The sequence below is a fragment of the Neopelma chrysocephalum genome, unplaced genomic scaffold (genome assembly GCF_003984885.1).
Source record: "Neopelma chrysocephalum unplaced genomic scaffold, ASM398488v2 Primary Assembly neopelma1_69, whole genome shotgun sequence".
Lineage (NCBI taxonomy): Eukaryota > Metazoa > Chordata > Aves > Passeriformes > Pipridae > Neopelma > Neopelma chrysocephalum.
This window is the reverse complement of record NW_020897729.1, coordinates 10,851,623-10,870,770: the sequence shown is the minus strand read 5'-3', so window position 1 is coordinate 10,870,770 and position 19,148 is coordinate 10,851,623. Positions and strand designations below refer to the sequence as shown.

Here is a 19,148-nt window from a genome sequence, read left to right as displayed (position 1 = left end):
GCAAGTGAATAAATAGATGGGGGGTAATTTTTCAGCCTTCAGTGTGTGTCTGGATCCAATATTATCTCTATTCCCTCCCTTATTAAAGAACTCACGCAGAGTTTATGGCCGTGTAAGTTGAACATTTCCAGTAATTTTTCCTTTTTTAAAAGACCCGGATTAATTTATTTTTAAACCTTATTTACAGCTCTCTATTTCTGCCGACTGCTTAATCCGGTTTTCTGTATCCACTCCCAGTAGGAAGCCCCTTTTTCCTTGCTTTCCCTCAATAATTTTCACTGAAATTAATACATTACATTTTCTGGTCCTTTTAAAGGAGCACTTGCTGCAAAAACTGATTTGGATCCCGAAAATCACTCCGTGGCTGGGAGTTTTTTTGCCACAGCCTTTGATTTTGTTCCAGTAATCCATTGTTGCTTATTCCTCAAAGGTTGGTTTGGTTTTAGTCTCGATCAGATGTGATTTTTTTTTTTTTCCCCCCCACCTTGTGTGGAACAATCAAACCTCGTCTCTCTGGGAAGCAACGTTGATTTTTTTTTTTGGGAACAGGTGGATCTGTATCCAGTCAGGACACTGGTCCTGTACCTGAGAGTTGCTGCTGATTAATTGGATCAGAGGAAAAACTCCGACTCAGACATAAATATCATTTTACCATCCAATCTTTTCAGCTGATTTATGGCTGAAAACGTGGAGGTTTAATTCAAATAGTGCCAGATGTGCTTATTATATTCCTGTGTTATTAATTCATCTTATGAATTCTTCCCTGGGATTTTATTTTGATGTGTTTAATGTGAAAAATGGTCCTCTGACAGTTTGGAATTTGCCACCTCAAAGGCTTGTGTAAGGAAAAGATGCTGATTACAAGCTCTCAATCTCTGTTGTCTTTATTTTTATTTTAGTATTTTATGCTCCTGTGAAGTGTCCTCTCAGGCAAATAAGTTCTTTATTTTCAGTGTCTTTGGTAATTATTTTTTTTAATCACCTGATGAGGAATAAGTGACGGGAAAGGAATCCAACATTCCTCTGCTAAAGAAACCTCCATAATTTGATCAAACTCTGTTTAAAAGCTGCTTTGTTGCCCTTTCCCTGTTGAGCCACCTTTGCTGGCAGTGGGATGTACAATATTCCAGGGGAAGGCAGACCCTGACTTACAGGATGGATTGCAATGGAATTATGGATCTTTGTCCCCTTTGTTTAATTGTTGTCATTCCTTCCCTGACTGTTCCCAGCACTGACACCCCGAGGTGGCCTTTTGGCTGCTCCTGATGAGGCCCAGCTGGGTTTTCCCTGAATTGCTTGTTTTTTGGGAATGTGGTGACATAGGAAGAGTCTCCCCATGGCATTCCCTGTGTTTATCAGCATTCCCTGTATCCCACTCTCTGGGTTATCACTCTGTCTAGTTAAGCCTGTCAGTGTCCTGTATCCCAAATACTGGCTTTCCCTGTAAATTGGGAAAATCAACTGGATGGGCTGCCATCATTCAGTGTCATTCCCAGATCCCCAGTGCAGCTGTAAAACCATTCCAGTGTAACATGAACAGGCAGCAGTTTCTGATTCCTGGCAGAAGTGGATTTTGGGGATTTTGGGCCCTGATTCCTGATTTTTCTGGTCTTACACAGGACTTGAATTCAAACCTTTTGGTACTTCCAGGAAAACATCAGCTTGTCTTTCCAAGCCCTGTATCCCTGTGTTTGAGGGATTGGACAGATTTGGGAGATGGGGCTGTTTTACCAGTGGAGACCCCACTCAGTCAGTCAATTAATGTGGTTTGGTTTCCTTTTGCTCCTTTCTCCATAGGAATTCCAGCCATTTAATGACAGGGCTTTATCCCTCTGGAACAATCCTCTTCATCCCAACTGATCCCAACCTCTCTGACACCTCATTCCACGGGGGAAACCTCTCCTCTCCTTCACTCCACTTGGGAATTTCTCTTATATTCTCAACCTTGCCAACCCTTCTTTTCTCTGGAATTCATTCCAAAGAATATTTGCTTTTGGTTTCTGACCCCCTTTGGAAGAATTCCCAGGAGTCTTGGGCAGCCACCTCCTCAGACAACTGGGAAATGTGTCTTTTGTTTGTTCTTTTTGTTCATTACCCTTTTCCTTAACCTTTTTTTTTGAGCTCATCAGGTGTTGGGAAAGGTTGGATAAATGTCCTCAGGAAAAGAGTGACAAGGCTGGAGTTAAAGAGGGAGGATGGATTTGTGAGATCATATCTGGAGGTACCTAATTAGTGCTTATTCACTGAGTCCTTGGGGTATTGTTCAGATTTTGCTTTTAGACTGGAATTTTCCTCTTGAGGGCCCAAGGACTGTTGGGTTTGTCTTTATCAAATGCAAAGAAAAAAGATTCGTGTAAAAAAACCCCACAAAAATTGATCACAATCACAATTAATTTATGTTTTTATGGAGATGTTTTAAGACAGAAGTCCTGTAGATAAATTGTGCCCACCCAGTGTCGTTAATGATGAACAGAAGGAACTGAACATGTGCAGTTTTGGCACATTTTAGACATATTCTGTATGAAATTCCATAATCAGCAAAATTTGGGAAGGGAGCATTGCCCCTCAGAATACTGCAGGCCATGAACTGCTGGAATCTTGGGATAATACAGTTTTCCAGGGATGCCAAGAGCCACGTGCTCTGCTCAGCAATATTCCCAGTCCTTGGCTCCAACAGAAACTTGGACTCTCTTCATAAACTTCACATTTCTCAAGTTTTTTTCTCAGTTTTTCACCTCTCTTGGTCAAAAAGGTTTGTGATTCATCCCAAGGAGCAGGAATAATTTAACAAATAAAAATCTGTAGCTGAATTAAAGGGTTTGTTCAAAGATATTAATTAGTAAATTAGTAAATTTAAAAGCTGAATCCCCTTGAAATGTAATATTTTGGAAGCCAACCATGACACTCACGGCATGTCTGGAGCTGCCCATCACACACAGCAACTTGTGGGGGGGGTTACACAAAAAGCACCAAATTTAAAGTTATGAGACACTGGTTTTGGCATAATTTTATTAAAAATACAAAAATTATCAAAGCAGTAGTGATAGGATTCAGTAGATGAACTGCAAAGAAATACAAGTTAGAAGGATGTGTAACATCTTCCTAAAACAACTGGCATTAAAAATTGAGTGCATCCAATCAAATTTTGGCTTGAGATATTAATAGCAGCTATTAATCAGTGGATATCTGTGGTTTGGGGTGTCCTGTGAACACCAGGAGTTTGAGGTGTGACTCCAGCGTGTCACCAGAGACTTTTGGACGTGGGGAAAATCAGTCACTGGAGATGCTTGAGACGCCTCAGGTCGTTTTAGGATGTGCTGGGGGAGGAATTTTAGGGAATTCCACAGTTGGTGGGCACCTTCACCAGCTGCCACCTGAAATGCTCAGTTCTGTTATTTTTTTTTTTTGCTCTGTTTGAATTCTTTACCTTCTGTGTCGTGCTTGAGACCGCGAGGAAAATACGAGGGTTCGTTTTTCGCCCGGCGCTCGCCGTCACCCTGATAATGTTTCCTCCACCAATCATTTTTAGGTTTCCTGAGGGCCTTTCTGAATTTGTCACTTAATGGTCTCCTAAATCAATAGTAACCTCCAGGAGCTGGTTATTATCACACGTTGCTGGTCGTCCTCACAATTGCTGCCAGCTCCTTTGAGGGTCTGGTGGTGATTTTTTGGTCTTTGTCCTCCTTTCTCTGAGTATTGGCCTCATGCACCGGTTGGAAAAACGCTTTCTGGGGCCAACTTAGTCACCTTTATTTAAGAATCCTTCGTGTGCTTGTTGTTTAGGGCACATTGATTGCTAATAAAGGCATCTGTGTGGAGTTCTCCTGCGGGTAAAGCCGTGTCCGTGAAGCAATTAGCACTTGGGGTGAGGGCAGAGGGGAAGGCGCCTCCAAAGCAGCTGCCCGGGCAGTTCCCAGTGGGATATTGCTCAGTAAAAGAAGGATTTTAGTCTGTCCTACCTTATACCAGCAAGACACACTCATACCTCCATGGGAGGAGTAGGAAAAAGAGTGGGAAGAGGGGGATCAGGGATTGGTGGAGCTCCTGTTTTATCCTATCTATCCCTGCCCTCTGGCAGTGGGAAGCCATTCCACCTTGTCCTGTCACTCCAGCCCTTGTAAATTGTCTCTCTCCATCTTTCTTGTAGCTCCTTCAGGTCCTGGAAGGCCACAATTATGTCACCCCAAAGCTTCTCTTCTCCAGGCTGGACTATCCCAACTCTCTCAGCTTTTTTTCCCTGGATTAACACTTGTATGGGAAATGGGGTGAAACTGGGAGGGTGCAGACTCCAACTGGTTATCAGAAAAAAAATGTTCCAGTGGCAATGTCTGCCTGGAAGAGTTCTCTAAGCACTAAAAATTTCCATCCCTTTGTTTTCAGTGCAGAGCAGAAACCTCCCAAACTTTCCCCGACGCTTCCAGAAAAATAATCAACTTCTGAACTCCGTGACAAATGGGGTTTGTGTATGAATTTAACTGTGGCAACGTTGGAGTGGCTTCAAATTTAGAGGGGTGGCAAGCACATTGGACACAGTGCAACATCACTGGGGAGCATTTGCATAGTGGGGACAGGGCCAACAATGTGTTCCCTCAGCCCGGCAGATGCCAAGGAATACCTTAAAGGAGAGGAAAACATCCAAAGGGAGCACGGGAGGAGTGTGCAAAACTGGCCATATTGATCATGTTAAGGGCAGCTTTGGGGTGTGTTTGTGAGCCCCTGGTTTTGTGGGTTTGTCCCCAGGAGCAGGGAGGGTTTGGTGGGTGTGGGTTCCAACCTAGTCCTGGTGCCACAGCACAACGGGGACAATATTTCCTGTCAGTTCTGAAGATTCCCTTGATAATTCCTGTCTCAGTTTGTGGTTTCAGCCGGAAGGTTCTTGGCTGGTGGAAGCAGGAGCTCCCTGTTGGTGCCGGACCTTGAGTCTCAAATGTCCAAACACTTCTAAGGTTGGTAAATCCTCTCTTTCAGACTCCTGCTGAACAGGCCAAGGCCAGGCTACAGCTGGTTCTGGAGGCAGCTGGTGAGTAAAATGATATTCTTCAAAAATACATTTGATTTTTGTAATATCAGATAACAAGTTTTATTCAGTTTTTGGCAAATGTTGAGTCCCATTCTCTGTAACTCACTTAAATTCCATGTTAAGGTGAATCTGGTTTTCATTGTCACTGGCATTTGGTAAATCTCTTAAAGGAAATAAAAATAAGTGGTATTTTACACTTAGACCTCACACGTTTGTCCTCTGGCTGCTGCTGTTACTGAGACTTTATTCTGTGCCCTCCAAAATTTGGGGGTTTAAATTTTTTTTATTTTCTTTCTTTGTTTTTTAGGACTGATCTGAATTAGTACATGTATATATTTATATTTATTTATTTGAAGTGATGGCAGTCTTTCCAAAAGACTTTTCCAGTGCTTTCCAAACGGCTCAGATCAAGAAGCAGATCTACAAATTAATTCTCTACAGAGAGAAACATTCCTATATTAACATTCCTATTTTGATTTTCTTATTAAACTGTATCAGCTTGTCACACAAGAAGGAAAGCTTTCAGTATTTCATATCTATTGTAACAAGTCCATGTTGCTCTTTACTTTCCTATTTGCATTTTTAAGTTAAAAGCAGCAATTTCCAAGAAAAATCTTCTTTTTTTTAAAAATTTTTCCCCTTTTGAAACCTTTGGTTTTTAGGAATAATCTTCTCACATTGCTGGTGTCCGTTTTCCAAAAGAAATCCAGCTTTTTGCCTTGCCTGCCTTCCAGTTCGTTCCTTGTTCTCCAGAACTTTTAATAAATCCTTGAAACATGTAATTATAAAATAGATGTGACAGCCCTGACCTCAAAAGCACAATGTGTGTGTTCTGCTCCCATCGCTCACACCTCAGTTTTTCATTTCAATATTTTAATTTTAATGTAGAAAAGGTAACTCGGGCTGTACATCATCACGACCTGGGCTCCAAAATTTCCAAAAACGTATCAAAGGTCTGTGGCATTGTTAAATTTAAATATTCACCATTGAGGGCTGAATCTTGGATTGGAGCTGTAGGGTGTTCATAAACAGCCAAAGAGATTTAATGACTTTTTTGCCACCCAAAATACAGACAGAAGTCCTCTCCTGGCTTTATTTAAGTCTTGATCATCTCAGGCCTTTATGAAATCACCCCCCAACCTTCTTCCCCTAGTCCTGCATTTAGTTAATTGCATTTAATTTTTATTAAATTGGAGGGAGAGGAGTGTTATTTCAACATCTTTTAGCGTGTTTACTCATTGCAAAATCAGCACTTTTTTTCACCTTTTGGTGTTAAAAATGAAGAATAAATTTGTGTTAGACCATTCCAGGAGCTCAGGGTCAGCAGGTTCATTGTTGTTGCTGTTTGATGGAATTGGATATAAGATAAATTTAACTCCGTCCCTGATAACGAGTTGTTTGTGTGTGTAGGGCTCGAGACAGAGTCCATCCCAAACCTGGGAATGAACTTGTGGAATATCTGGCTGTACATGGTACAGGAATTGCTCCAATCCCACTGAGTGGGATAAAAGCTGGGCTTTATTCCCAGCAGATTATCCACCTGGATGTGGTTGGTGATGACACTGTGCTCCTCCATGGTTTGGACAAACAAACCAGGGGCTCAAAATTACCAACAAGTGTTGGAGAGACATTTGGGATGGTCCCCTCCTGCTTCATCCCTGCTGACATCATGGAATCATGGAATGGTTTGGGGTGGAAAGGACCTTAAAGCTCATCCAGTGCCACCCCCTGCCATGGGCAGGGACACCTTCCCCTGCCCCAGGTTGCTCCAAGTCCTCTCCGACCTGGCCTTGGACACTTCCAGGGCTGGGGCTGCTGAAGCTTCTATGGACAATTTCTTGAATTTCTTGACTTTATTTTCCTCTCTGAATTTCCCTGTTGCAGATATTTGGGATCTTGGGGAAAAATCCGCTTTTAGAATTTAACTTGGAAGTAATTTCAGGAAATAACAACTGCTTTCTTTAAGAGGCAGGAGGTAACAAGAAGTTAAACAGACTCTTTTTATTTAGATTTATTTCTCTCTGATGCATTTTGGAGATGGGAATTGTGACTTCTGGTCTCTCGTTGTGGGAGAGCTGGTGAAATAAAAAATATTCACCTGTGTGTGTGAGGGAGGAGGGGAAGGTGGCTATTTTTACATCCAGGTACTACAGTGCTGGCAAGAAGTTTTATCTCCAAGTCCTGTGTTCATGCTGACTTGCTTAAATGTTGTTTTTCTTTGTGGGTGTAATTAATGTCAGTACCTTTGTTCTCATTAAGGGCAATGCTGGGAGGTGCTGAAAGCCTCCTATTTAATCCTCGAGGCAACTGATTTTTGATTTATCAAAGTAGAAGCTGCTGGTCTGGGCTCTAAATTCGCATTTATGTGACTTTATTGAATTAGATTTCTTAATGTTGAGGTGCCAGGAAGCCTCTTGCAGCCCCTGACGAGCTCCCCCAAGTCGCCGTGCCCGAGCAGATGTTAAGCAGGCAGTAGTTGAATGTTAATTTGGAGAGGGTGGGATGTTTTAAGCCCATCTGAAGTATGTTGCATGTGGGCCTTCCAGACCCAGCCACAATGCTTTGTCCCTTGGGAGAATTTCCAAGCTAAACCTCTTTCTCTTTGTGGCTCTATATGGACTCTCTCAAGTCAGTATAAAGCAGATCATCCCTGGGCTAAAGCTCTCCAGCTTTTGTTCCGGGGCTCTGTAGGGCTGTAATTAGGCCTCCTGGCAGGCCATGCCGGCCAGTTAATGGTCATATGGAGTTTCTATGGGGCAGACTGGCTTTGTGTAAATCCTTGCTCGGGAGCCGTTTATGGGTCACTTCCTACCAGGCCGCGCCTTTGTGGCGCTGCCCCACGGGCTGACGGGGAGCAGGTTCCCTTGACCATCCCGGCACAATCCCCCCTCCTAATCCCCAGTGTAAACAGAGGATTTAGCTCAGCTTCTGTCACTTACAGTTGCCAAACCACTTGGGTGTCTGTGATTCCTTTCCCAGACACTCCACTGCCCAGAAGGACGGGGAGGTTTTGTGTTGAACGTCGCTCCGCTCGCCGCTTTTAGGGGGAAAAGTTCAAACCCTAAAAACTCGGGGCAAACAGCAAACCTCACGGCTTTAAAGCTTCTTCATCCACACCTTAATTTGCCCCGTGGCACCGGTGTTTCCTCGCAGAGGTTCAAACGTGGATGAATATTCCAAAAACGTCAATAAATTCCTCTGAAACAGCACGTGGACGTTTCAAACCATCAATATTCCTGCCTCTTCCAAAGGGCTCCCGAAGCTTTTTCCATGGTGCTAAGCAGAAATGTCTTGCTCTCCGTATAAAGACGCTGACAAAAGGCAATTGATCTGGATTTTCAAAGGTCTAGAGTTGAAATGAAGTGACTGATGTATTTTTGGAATCTGCATTTCAATCTGTGGCTGAAAGAGCCACTCAAGAATGGGGTGGTTTTGTGCAAAGAATTCGTCCCGGAGTTTATTTAAAGGAAACTTCAGGATGGAGGCACTAATGGGACATTAACAATTGACACTAAAAATGGGTGAATACAAATCACAAGCATTTAACATTTATCTGTTTGGCTGCAATTCTGGATATTGGATATTTAGCTCATTATCTCTGAATTACACCATCAAATTGCCGCCTTTAATTCTGTGCCTTTGTTGCATTTTACATATTCCTTAAAGAGAAAAATCACGGAATACAACAACTAATTTGGCCTTAACTGTTGCAAACACAAATGTTTTATAGTTCTTACAGCTTCTTTTTTATTATTGAGGAGAAAACCCCCAATTTGCACTGAGTGCCTGATAAATATAGTCAAATATTCTCTGCTTTTGGGCATCAAAATGGCTCATAACAGATGTGGCTGAAAGGACCACATACGTAGACTGTATGATTTTAGTCTGGTGGAACTAATAGGATCACTTGGTACTTTATAGATTCTTGCTTTTCTTTTGCTTTAATAAAAACTGTTTAGTTAAATAGGTTGGCCTCTATTTTGCTCTTTTCTAGCCATGCAGAGCAGGGAGGGGGGCAAGTGGCAACAAGTATGAAAAATTTCCTTTTATTGGGGCTTCTTTTCAACTGCCAAATTTATGGAATGGTTATGGATTTCTGGTTTTGTTGATGCTTTTCTCTCAGTTTTGCTGTTTGTGTTCTTCCCACCGAAAACTCCATGGCTTCCATTTGAATTTCGAATTCTGCAATGAATTTTAGGAGAGTGGATAACATATGTGGCTGTATAGACACAAAGGATGAAATAAGACTTAAAATATTTCACTTGTTTTGTGGAAATTTAAAACTGCTTTTAAAATAACGTTTGTCCCAGAAATTGCAAGAATTTGAACTTATAACAAGCTTAAAATTTGCTGAATATTGACAAAGAGGTTAATTTGGTTGCTATGTGGGTGTGCTCAGTTTGATTGAATATAAAATTCTTATTTCTATCCATTTCAAGGAGTTGTTTTGACTAGAGTTGATTGACACTTTGGATAATTTAATTTTACTTCTATTTATATAAAAATCTCAGTTTTGGAGAGCAAAAATCTCTTATGGAATTACCTTTTCTCTCTGTGGCGAACATGGATGTGCTAAAAAGGATTTTGAAGGTGTTTTGTGCAGCATTTCTTGAACCCCCAGCTGAGGAGAAGAAGTTTTCTCCGTGGTGAGTCTTCACCAGTCTGGGAAGTTCGTTACTATTCCCTGTCTCAAAGGAAAATAAACTGGAATTACACTCGGGAAGTGCCTCCAAATGATCCAGGGGGGCTGTGCAGTTGGATTTCCACTTGCTGGCAGGAGAGATGCTGGATGCTCCATCTTCCTGGAGCTGTGGAAGGGTTTTGATCTCTGGGCTTCAGGACTCTCAGAGAGCTCTTCCATTCCATGAGGATCTGATCCATGATGGATTCTACCATCTCTAATCCTGTCCCTGCAGTCCACAGATGAGTTCACAAGTCTTGATTGGTGAAATGTTTAATTATTTTAGGTTTCTCCTGCTCAGTTCTGCTCAGTGCCTCAACAGAGAGACTTCCAAATGTTTTCGTGGTATGTCCTGCTGTGGGTCCATCTTTGGAGATGGAAGATTTTACAATTCCAGAATCCCAGAATGGTTTAGGTTGGAAGGACCTTAAAGCCCATCCAGTGCCACCCCCTGCCATGGGCAGGGACACCTTCCACTAGCCCAGGTTGCTCCAACCTGGCCTTGGACACTTCCAGGGATCCAGGGGCAGCCACAGCTTCTCTGGGCGACCTGTGCCAGGGCCTCCCCACCCTCAGAGCCAGGAATTCCTTCCCAATATCCCATGTAAACCACCTCTCTGTCACTGGGAAGCCATTCCCTGTGTCCTGTCCCTCCATCCCTTGTCCCCAGTCCCTCTCCAGCTCTCCTGGAGCCCCTTTGGGCCCTGCAAGGGGCTCTCAGCTCTCCCTGGAGCTTCTCTTCTCCAGGTGAACCCCCCCAGCTCTCCCAGCCTGGCTCCAGAGCAGAGGTTTATCCTGTTCTTGAAAAACTGGCTAATTTAGGAAATCAATCTAATTATGGAGTTAATGAACCCCGTTTCTGGGTCAGCTGCTGATTCCTGCTCAGCAGATTTCGGTGTCAGGAACCATTTTGTTGACGTCGACAGAAAGAACTTGAACCAAACTGAGCCACGTAAGAATTAAACTGTTCATGAAAAAAAAACCCAAAGGAAATTGATGTTGGAATAAACTTCTGGCAGCTCATTTTTATATTACATGTTTTGTGAGAATTTCAGATGTTTTAAGATGGGATTTCAGGAAATGCAGAAAGTCTTTGAGCTCATGTTGATGGTCAGCACCAGTGAGCTCCACAGCCACGGGCAAGTGCTGGGACAGCTGGACATGAGATCCATTTCTTCATCCAGTCCTTGCTCCTGATCTCTTGGCAAAGCTTCATAATCTCATTAGAGCACTAAAAAAATAATAATTTCTGCATGCAAAGCAACAACTACAGAAAAAAGAGTCAATTCTCCAAGTAATTACTATTTTAACATATCAGTGGTCTCATCCTTACAAAATATGGGACTTTTGAGGTGCAGCTGGTTTGTGTCATTGGTGAGCAAGGTAGACACTTGAATAATAATAATTAATTAAACAATTAATTCAACTTCATTTTCATGGTTGCTGAAAAATCGTGGGGTTTGAATTAAATGTAGGTAGAGAATGTGTTTGAATCTAAATTATTTACTTTTGCAATATATGTAATCATTCTATTGGTGTTTAAAAGCTCTTCGCTTCAGGAACCTCTTCTAGGTTCTTGTAAGAGATTAAAAAAGAATTTCTTTGACCCATTTTTGTAGAATGTCTACTTTTTTTTCTAGATTAAGAAGCCAATGAGTCCTTGCAGGGAGGCCATAAGGTAAACCAGAGCCTATAAATAGACTTTAGAGTAACTTTATTAGTTAATGAACATTTATTGCCTTCAGAAATAATTCTAAAGCTTTTAGAATTTCTTTTTTTTTTTGTTAGAGACCTTTTTTTTCGTGCTACCAGAAGTATCTCAGCCTTACAAGAGAACTAATGGGCTTCAGTCCTATTGCAGCATATGGATACATGATTTTGATGCAAATCTCTCTGCTAATTATGTGCAGATGAATCTTTCAGTCCTGCTATTGATCTCAAGTCAAAGACAATTTTTTCAGTTACCTTAAGTTTTATATCAATTCACATTTAGCAACTGGTAATTTAATTACCCACCGTTCTGGCTGCGGAAACCATATGTGGTGGCGGGGCTTGTTTCTGGTTTAGGGTGTCTTTTGGGGAATGTTATTTTGTGATATTGATGGGAAAATATTAATTTCTCCTATTTTGCATGATCTGTCACCCCCTCCTGCCTGTCCAGGTGCCTCATCTGGGCTGTGCTCAGTAAAGCAGCAGCCAGGACGGGTGTCCATGATGTTTATTCTGAGAGCCCACCTTGGATGACTTGGGATGTTTGTCACCCTTCTGTTTAGATTTTCTACAAGTGTAAGCAAAGGGTGTTTTTATAGCATGGATATGAAATCCAGTGGCTGGATTTTATACCATGAATGCCCAGAAAAGGGCTTTAAAGTGCCCCCTGTGCCCAGCAGCACCAGCGCTGGCTGGTTGTTGGTGTCCCGGTGTCCCTGATCTCCAGTGTGCTGGAATCTCTCCCTCATCTGAAGGGAACCTCTGCTTTAGATTAGATTAAATAAGGTTATAATTCCCTGTGAGGGTGGGGAGGCCCTGGCACAGGTTGCCCAGAGAAGCTGTGGCTGCCCTTGGATCCCTGGAAGTGTCCAAGGCCAGGTTGGATGGGGCTTGGAGCAACCTGGGATAGTGAAAGGTGTCCCTGCCCATGGCAGGGGTGGGACTGGATGGGCTTTAAGGTCCCTTCCAACCCAAATCATCCTGTGATTCTATGGATTTAATTGATAAATACTGCCTTTGTTTTGATGGATTTTAGCTCATGGTGCCCTTTTGAGGGACAACAATGGTTTGAGGGAGTCTCAATGGTTTGACACAGTCCTGGGGAGTCTGTGATGGAACAGCACTGGAGATCCCCACATCACCATCTTCATTCCCTCCTCAGCTCCAGACTGAGATGAGAAGCTGTAATTAGTAATTAGTGCCCTGTCTGCTGTTGTTTTTCCACTGGGAGAGAACTCCAGGGATACCCATGGCTGTGAGTGAGGCGAAGGTCCCTCAGCTGCAGGTGTGGAATTCACTGTTGTTGTATTTAAAAGACAGATTTTTAATCATTCCATCATTTTCTCGTGATACTTCCCAGCGAGTGGAAATCAAAACCTGCTGGATTTGTGCTTTTCACATCCATCCTTTCAGGAAAACCTGGAATACAGGGACATTGCTCCGAGTTCAGTAGTTGTCCAGCACCTGAAGATCTTGTTCTGTGCCCACATGATCAACTTGTAAATCACATGCATTAATTTTTTTTCAAGAACAGTATTCAATGTGGGTAATAAAATTCCTGTTTCAGTGATTGAAAGGACATTTATCACAACTTTATTAAATCTGGAGAACTAAATGTGCCGTTTCCTCTGAGTGGTTTCGTTCGCTCGTGTTTTCTTTGTTGGCCCAAATGAATGAAATTAGAACAAACAATCTCGGAGTCATTTGTAATCAGGGGCTGATTAATGGAGTTTGCTTTCACAGCCATTATTCATGCAAGAACACCTGATATCTTTCCCATAAACAAATTGTGTTTGTCCAAATTAAGAAATGAAATGAAGCATTTGATGAGTTTATGATTGACCCTTCCAACTCGCAGCCCATTAGTCAACGTCGTTATCATCACAACTCCTGCCTAATGTGCTGTGTGGATTTGTGATTCCTGATTAATGCCTCCTGCGAGCCAAACTCCGGGATTGGAATAATTTTGGGATTTTCATTTGAGCGGGAGCTGAGGATTTTCATCTGGGATGAAAAATGCCTTCGTGTCCCATCAGATTTAGGGATGGTGGTGAGGTGGCGACCGAATAAATCTCAAAATGGAGCAGGGGGTGTTTTGCAAAGACTTTTTCAGTCCTCTTGGGCTTTTTATAAGGCTGATTGCCCATCATTTGTAGGATTTTTTGGGTGGTTTCAGAGGAGTTCTCATACTTATGCTTTTGCAAATGTGGGGGGCCCATAAAGCTTCTTAAAGAGAAGATCCCCAACATATTTTAAACAAGCAAAACATCTGTCCTCGTACTTGTGAGACTAATGGGAAGAATTGCTATTAGAATAGACTCTTTTTTTCCCTTTGCTTGTTTAAACATCTTTATTTTATGAGTGTTTAATATGTGTATTTTTTAAAGATTTGTCCTGGGGGTGTTTGGTAACTTTAGTTATTTTGAAAGGATTTTAAACGACATTTTCTGCCCATAATCTCTTGAAAAGCAGACTTTAAGCTTCTGTAATAATAAGAGGGCTTTATCATTTGAAATGCTATAAATGCTGTTATTTTGAGAAATTTTAAAAGTTCTAGCTGTCTAAAACAAAAGGATTTTTCATTTGCTCTTTAAAATTTAATTAGGGGCTCTGTACAAAAGTTTGGAACAAGTAGTCCCTTAATTCACTGGAAAGCAGACATCTTCAACAGTCCTCTGGAGCCAGGCTGGCAGAGCTGGGGGGGTTCACCTGGAGAAGAGAAGGCTCCAGGGAGAGCTGAGAGCCACTTCCAGGGCCTGAAGGGGCTCCAGGAGAGCTGGAGAGGGACTGGGGACAAGGGATGGAGGGACAGGACACAGGGAATGGCTTTAAGCTGAAGGAGGGGAGATACAGGTGGAATCCTGGGAAGGAATTCCTGGCTGGGAGGGTGGGGAGGCCCTGGCACAGGTTGCCCAGAGAAGCTGTGGCTGCCCCTGGATCCCTGGAAGTGTCCAAGGCCAGGTTGGACGGGGCTTGGAGCAACCTGGGCTGGTGGAAGGTGTTCAAGTTGTATCTTTATTTTATGTATTAATAATTTTATCCCAAGGCAAACGAGTATCTCCCCTTTGAAGAACTTCCCGGGCAGCTCAAACCCTCTCAGGATCTGCTCTGGGAGCTTCTCACAGCAACAGCTGAAGGAGCAATTCAGAGCCTCTTGAAAAACATCTCCCAAATCTGTGATGAGCAAACCTTCCCTGCCCAGAGCTGTGTTTGCCTGTGGCATTTCCAGCTCCTGATTCCTTGTGTGGTGTTTGGCTGGGAGGGGAGACCTGAACCATCTTCCTCTGATCCTAAACCAAAGAATGGGAAAGGGAGAGAGAGGCAGAGCTGTGATTTGAAGCACCCCCTGGATGCCTTTTAGAACATGATAAAATGGTAAAGACAATATCTGTTCTTTATTTGAGCAGTTTATTGGCAGGTAGGAACCATATTTATGTCTACACACCGACAGAGAGGTGGGTTTTGGCCTTCTTTTTTTTTTTTAAATGAAGAGCTGGACTTTCTTCTAACACTCTTCCAAATGTGAAGCCAGGAAAGTTCACCCTGAATTAAATGTGCAGCCAGTGATTGCAGCCATGTGGCCACAAGCCCATTAAGGAATTACACTGTGATCCATTGGAAAGGGCAAAACGGGGTCTTTAATAAGAGGCAACCGTAATGAAAACTTCTGTCCTTTGCCACATCACTTGTATTGATCACCCCAGCAAGGAAAAAAGGAGTATTTCAAAACACAGCTTATGTGAAAAATCAAATTAGGTGCTTTAATGTCAGATCCTCCCTTTAATTCCCGTTCTATTGCTCTTTTCTGTGGGTACAGTGTAATTTATTATTGAAGAGTTCTGGACAGGCTTCTTTGTTTAAGCCATCAAGTATCTCTTTATGTTCTTAAAATACTCAATAAAACTATTTAATCAGAGTATTTTCTTAAAGCTTTTGAGCATTTTATGCTGTTGATCTTAAGGCCTTGGAGAGTCTTCTCTGAGGAGTGGGAATGATTTTCTAGTGATGAGGCTCTTTGAGGAAGAGCAAATTGTGGTTCCATTGGTGTTAACTCAGGGCAAGAAAGCAGGAAGGGAAGGCTCCATCATGGATTTCTCAGCTCTTTATGGAAAATGGGATATTCACATTTATGTTGAAAAAGAACAAGTGCTTGGAACCCTGAGCTGGTCCTACATGAGCTGAGCACGGAGCTCTGTGGGGATGGAGCTGTGTCCAGGCTCAGGGTCAGTAACTGCACCAGTGGAGATTAAATGAGGTGTCATTTCTTTTATTGGGTATTTACAGAACACTGGAGGAGGGAGGAGGCAGCAGTGTCTGGTTTTGCTTGTGTTATCAAGGGTTTTAATAGAAATTAATTAATTTTCACACTGAAAACTGGTAATAACTGAAGTTGTGCCTGGCAGGTTGTTCTACTGAAAATGCAGTGAATTGGTGTTCTGAGCAGAGTTTCTATTAATTAGTGTTTTCTAGTAATTCCTGTGTCAGTATGAAAAGGGGAAAGAGGAGCAGTTGTTTTTTGGAAATAAGCAGCAGAATTCCATCCTGGAAATTGAAGCTGTGGCTGCCCCTGGATCCCTGGAAGTGTCCAAGGCCAGGTTGGACGGGGCTTGGAGAGACCTGGGCTAATGGGAGGTGTCCCTGCCCATGGCAGGGGTGGCACAGGATGGGCTCTGAGGTCCCTTCCCACCCAACCCAGTCTGGGGTTCTCCCTCACGTTGATGTGCCCACCTGCACCCCTGGGTTTGGCTCCCACATGTTCCTGACTTGCAGGAACACTTTGTTCTGGATTTCCTGGTCTGGAGCGTGGGGAAGCTCAGGGGGGAAAAGAAATAAGTTGTGGAAGAGCACATGGAATCCCAAACTGGTTTGAGTTGGAGGGACCTCAAAGCCCATCCAATCCCACCTCGTGCCATGGGCAGGGACACCTTCCTCTATCCCAGGTTGCTCCAAGCCCCGTCCAACTGGCCCGGGACACTTCCAGGGATCCAGGGGCAGCCACAGCTTCTCTGGGCAACCTGTGCCAGGGCCTCCCCACCCTCCCAGTGAGAAATATATTACTTTTTATCTATCTTAACATTATCTTTTGGGCTGTACCATTTCCAGGTTTCTCAGCATTACAGACTGACTGCTCAAAGCTTATTTTCCATCCTTATTCCCAGAGTTTTTGTGGTGAAACACACACTTCCCTGTGCCCTTTCCCAGCGCTCTTCCCACGTCACTGTCCCCAATTAGTCCCCAATTAGTCCCCATCACCACTCGCTCGTGGCCCCACGGGCTGTGCCTCCTCTTTGCCTTAAAGCTGGAGATTATTACCATTTTATTCCAAGCCTGAGCTTCCCCAGGATGATAAAACCCTCGGTGCTCTCCAGCAGATAAATTTACAGGATTCACTGTGTGGAGGTGATTATGGGGCTGAGGCAAATAAAGCCTAAAGCACCCTATTAACGGGCCCTTGGCCGTGCTAATACACTGAATAAAGGCCTCAATTACTGAGCACTCGCAGGCCCTCCCCCGACAGTGCCGTGACATTAATGGGATCTTTATAACCTTTTTAACTTCTTGTGCTCTGACAGAGCTCTCCAATAACAGCCGTGGGTTTGCCCTTGGCAAGCAAAACCTCATTTGGAGGGGATAATAAGTATTTACTATTTAGATCGCTGGCAATAAAATTTCTCTGAATGAGATTTTCCCGAGAAAATACAAACTGATTAAATTACTGCCTTTAATGGACTGGTGAGACACGGAATAACAGTTTGTTGAAGCAGCAATTTAATGTTTAGCTTTTTTCTGTCTGTGGGGTCGTTTGGTTGGGTTTTTTTGGTGTGAAAATACAGGTTGATTCTTTTTCCCAGTAGAAAATTATATCCTGGAATCATTAAGGTTGGAAAAAACCTCTGAGATCATCAAGTCCAGCTGAACTCAGCACTGTTCACCATTTTCACTGGAAAACTTAAGGCAACGTCACATGTTTTCCTAATCTTAGAAGTGGATAATAATCCCAAATATTGACAGTGTTAGAGTTACAAAGAGTGTTGGGAATCCCTAAATAGTCTTATGGAGAATTCCTGTAATCTGGCCCTGCAATAACCTCAAATATTGACAGTGGATTTTTAGTTTTAGTGGATTTATGGTGGCAAAGAGTGCTGGGAATCCCTAAATATTGTTACTGGGAATTCCTCTCACCTGACACTAAGATTATGAGCAGAAACCTGTGGAATGGGATGTCAGTTTATGTGTTATAAATAGATTTATTTTTGAATGTCCCTGGTTTGGGGCACCCCCTTCCCTCCCTGGGCTGTTCCTGCCGAGGTGGACAAATCCCGTGGGTGTCCTGGGTGGTGGTTTCCAATCTCATCCCTTGGGAATGGGGCTTTGATGCCACCACAGGAACAGCAGGGCAGCCCTTCCTTCCCTTTGTGGCTTGGGAATAAACCCAACGTGTTCAAGAGAAATACGAAATATTTTACAAAGTAAGGGCTGGGCAGAACTTTTGATGTCCCCTGCAGGCAAAGTAACGTGTTTATATTTTATATTTTCTATTAGAAGTCTCAGATTTTGTTAACAACTACGATATCACTGTGTTTAAACACAAAAATTCCCTTAGCACTGTCAAAACACTTCATATTTCCCAGTTTTCCCCCAATTTTTCAGCAGGGACTGTGTGCAGCAGCACCGTGGTTTGTGTTACAAGTGTCAGGTTTTGTTAACCAGCCACATTACCACTGTGTTTAAACACAAAAAACCCCTTTAGCACCTTCACAACGCTGGATATTTCCCAATTTTTCCCCAGTTTATAGGCAGTGATGTGTTTGGCACACGAGGAATTACTCTAAACGATCCCACTTGGAATTTTCCTTCCTTAAAATAAGATTTATTTCACTTCCCCCTGACTCTTTATCCCCCCCAGCCAGAGGAACAGCTTGAGGTGGTCACAGGGCTTTAATCCCTGGGAGGATTCTCCAGCAGGCTCAGCTTTTCAGGGATGTGCTGGACAACAGGTTTGGTGCCATTTGGGCATTTCCAAGGAGAAGCACCTGGGGGAATAGGGAATGAAAGGGCAGAGCTGGGGAGAGGCAGCGGGTGCCCATTAGTGCTGCCCACCCCTCCGGAGAGAGGGAATGAGGCTCTAAATGAGTTTTAAAGGACAAAGTTGGGGGATTAGGGAGTCCTGGATGATTTGATCCGGGTGGAATTGATCCTGCTAATAAGGAACATCTCTGGTGCACTGTAAACTTGGGGGAGGGAAATCAAAAATTTAAAATACCATTTTTTATTATGACTTCTGGAGTATTGTCTCCTTTTTCTGTGTTATATCCATGAAATGTGCACATGACAGTACATTCCATATGCAATCATTCATATTCAAATGTTTTAATCATTAGGTGATGGAAAGAAACATTTTACTTTAAAACAACATAAATAATTCTTGAAAGTTGGACTCAATGGTCCTGAAGGTCTTTTCCAACCTTAATGATTCTATGTTTTATTAAAATCAAACCTCAGCTTCATTATTAATTTAAACTTGTTAATTTTTGTGTAATAATGTTATTAGATTGTTTATTATTATTCATATTTATTAAAATGTGTTTGGGGTATTTTTAAACTATTTTAAAAATGGATTTATTATTCATATTTATTAAAATATATCTGTTTGGGGTATTTTTAAACTATTTTAAAAATCGATTTATTATTATTCATATTTATTAAAATATATCTGGGGTATTTTTAAACTGTTTT

General features: G+C 42.6%; 1 protein-coding gene across 4 annotated transcripts in view; it reads left to right on the top strand.

Annotated features, from left to right (window-relative positions):
• Nucleotides 1-19,148, top strand: part of RSRC1 (arginine and serine rich coiled-coil 1) — a 108,064-nt gene that overhangs the window by 58,511 nt on the left and 30,405 nt on the right. For all 4 annotated transcript variants that reach the window (XM_027685711.1, XM_027685707.1, XM_027685709.1 and 1 more), the window contains one exon: nt 4,969-5,020. In XM_027685711.1, the coding sequence (XP_027541512.1) occupies nt 4,969-5,020 (52 nt within the window). The remainder of the gene's footprint in view (nt 1-4,968; nt 5,021-19,148) is intronic.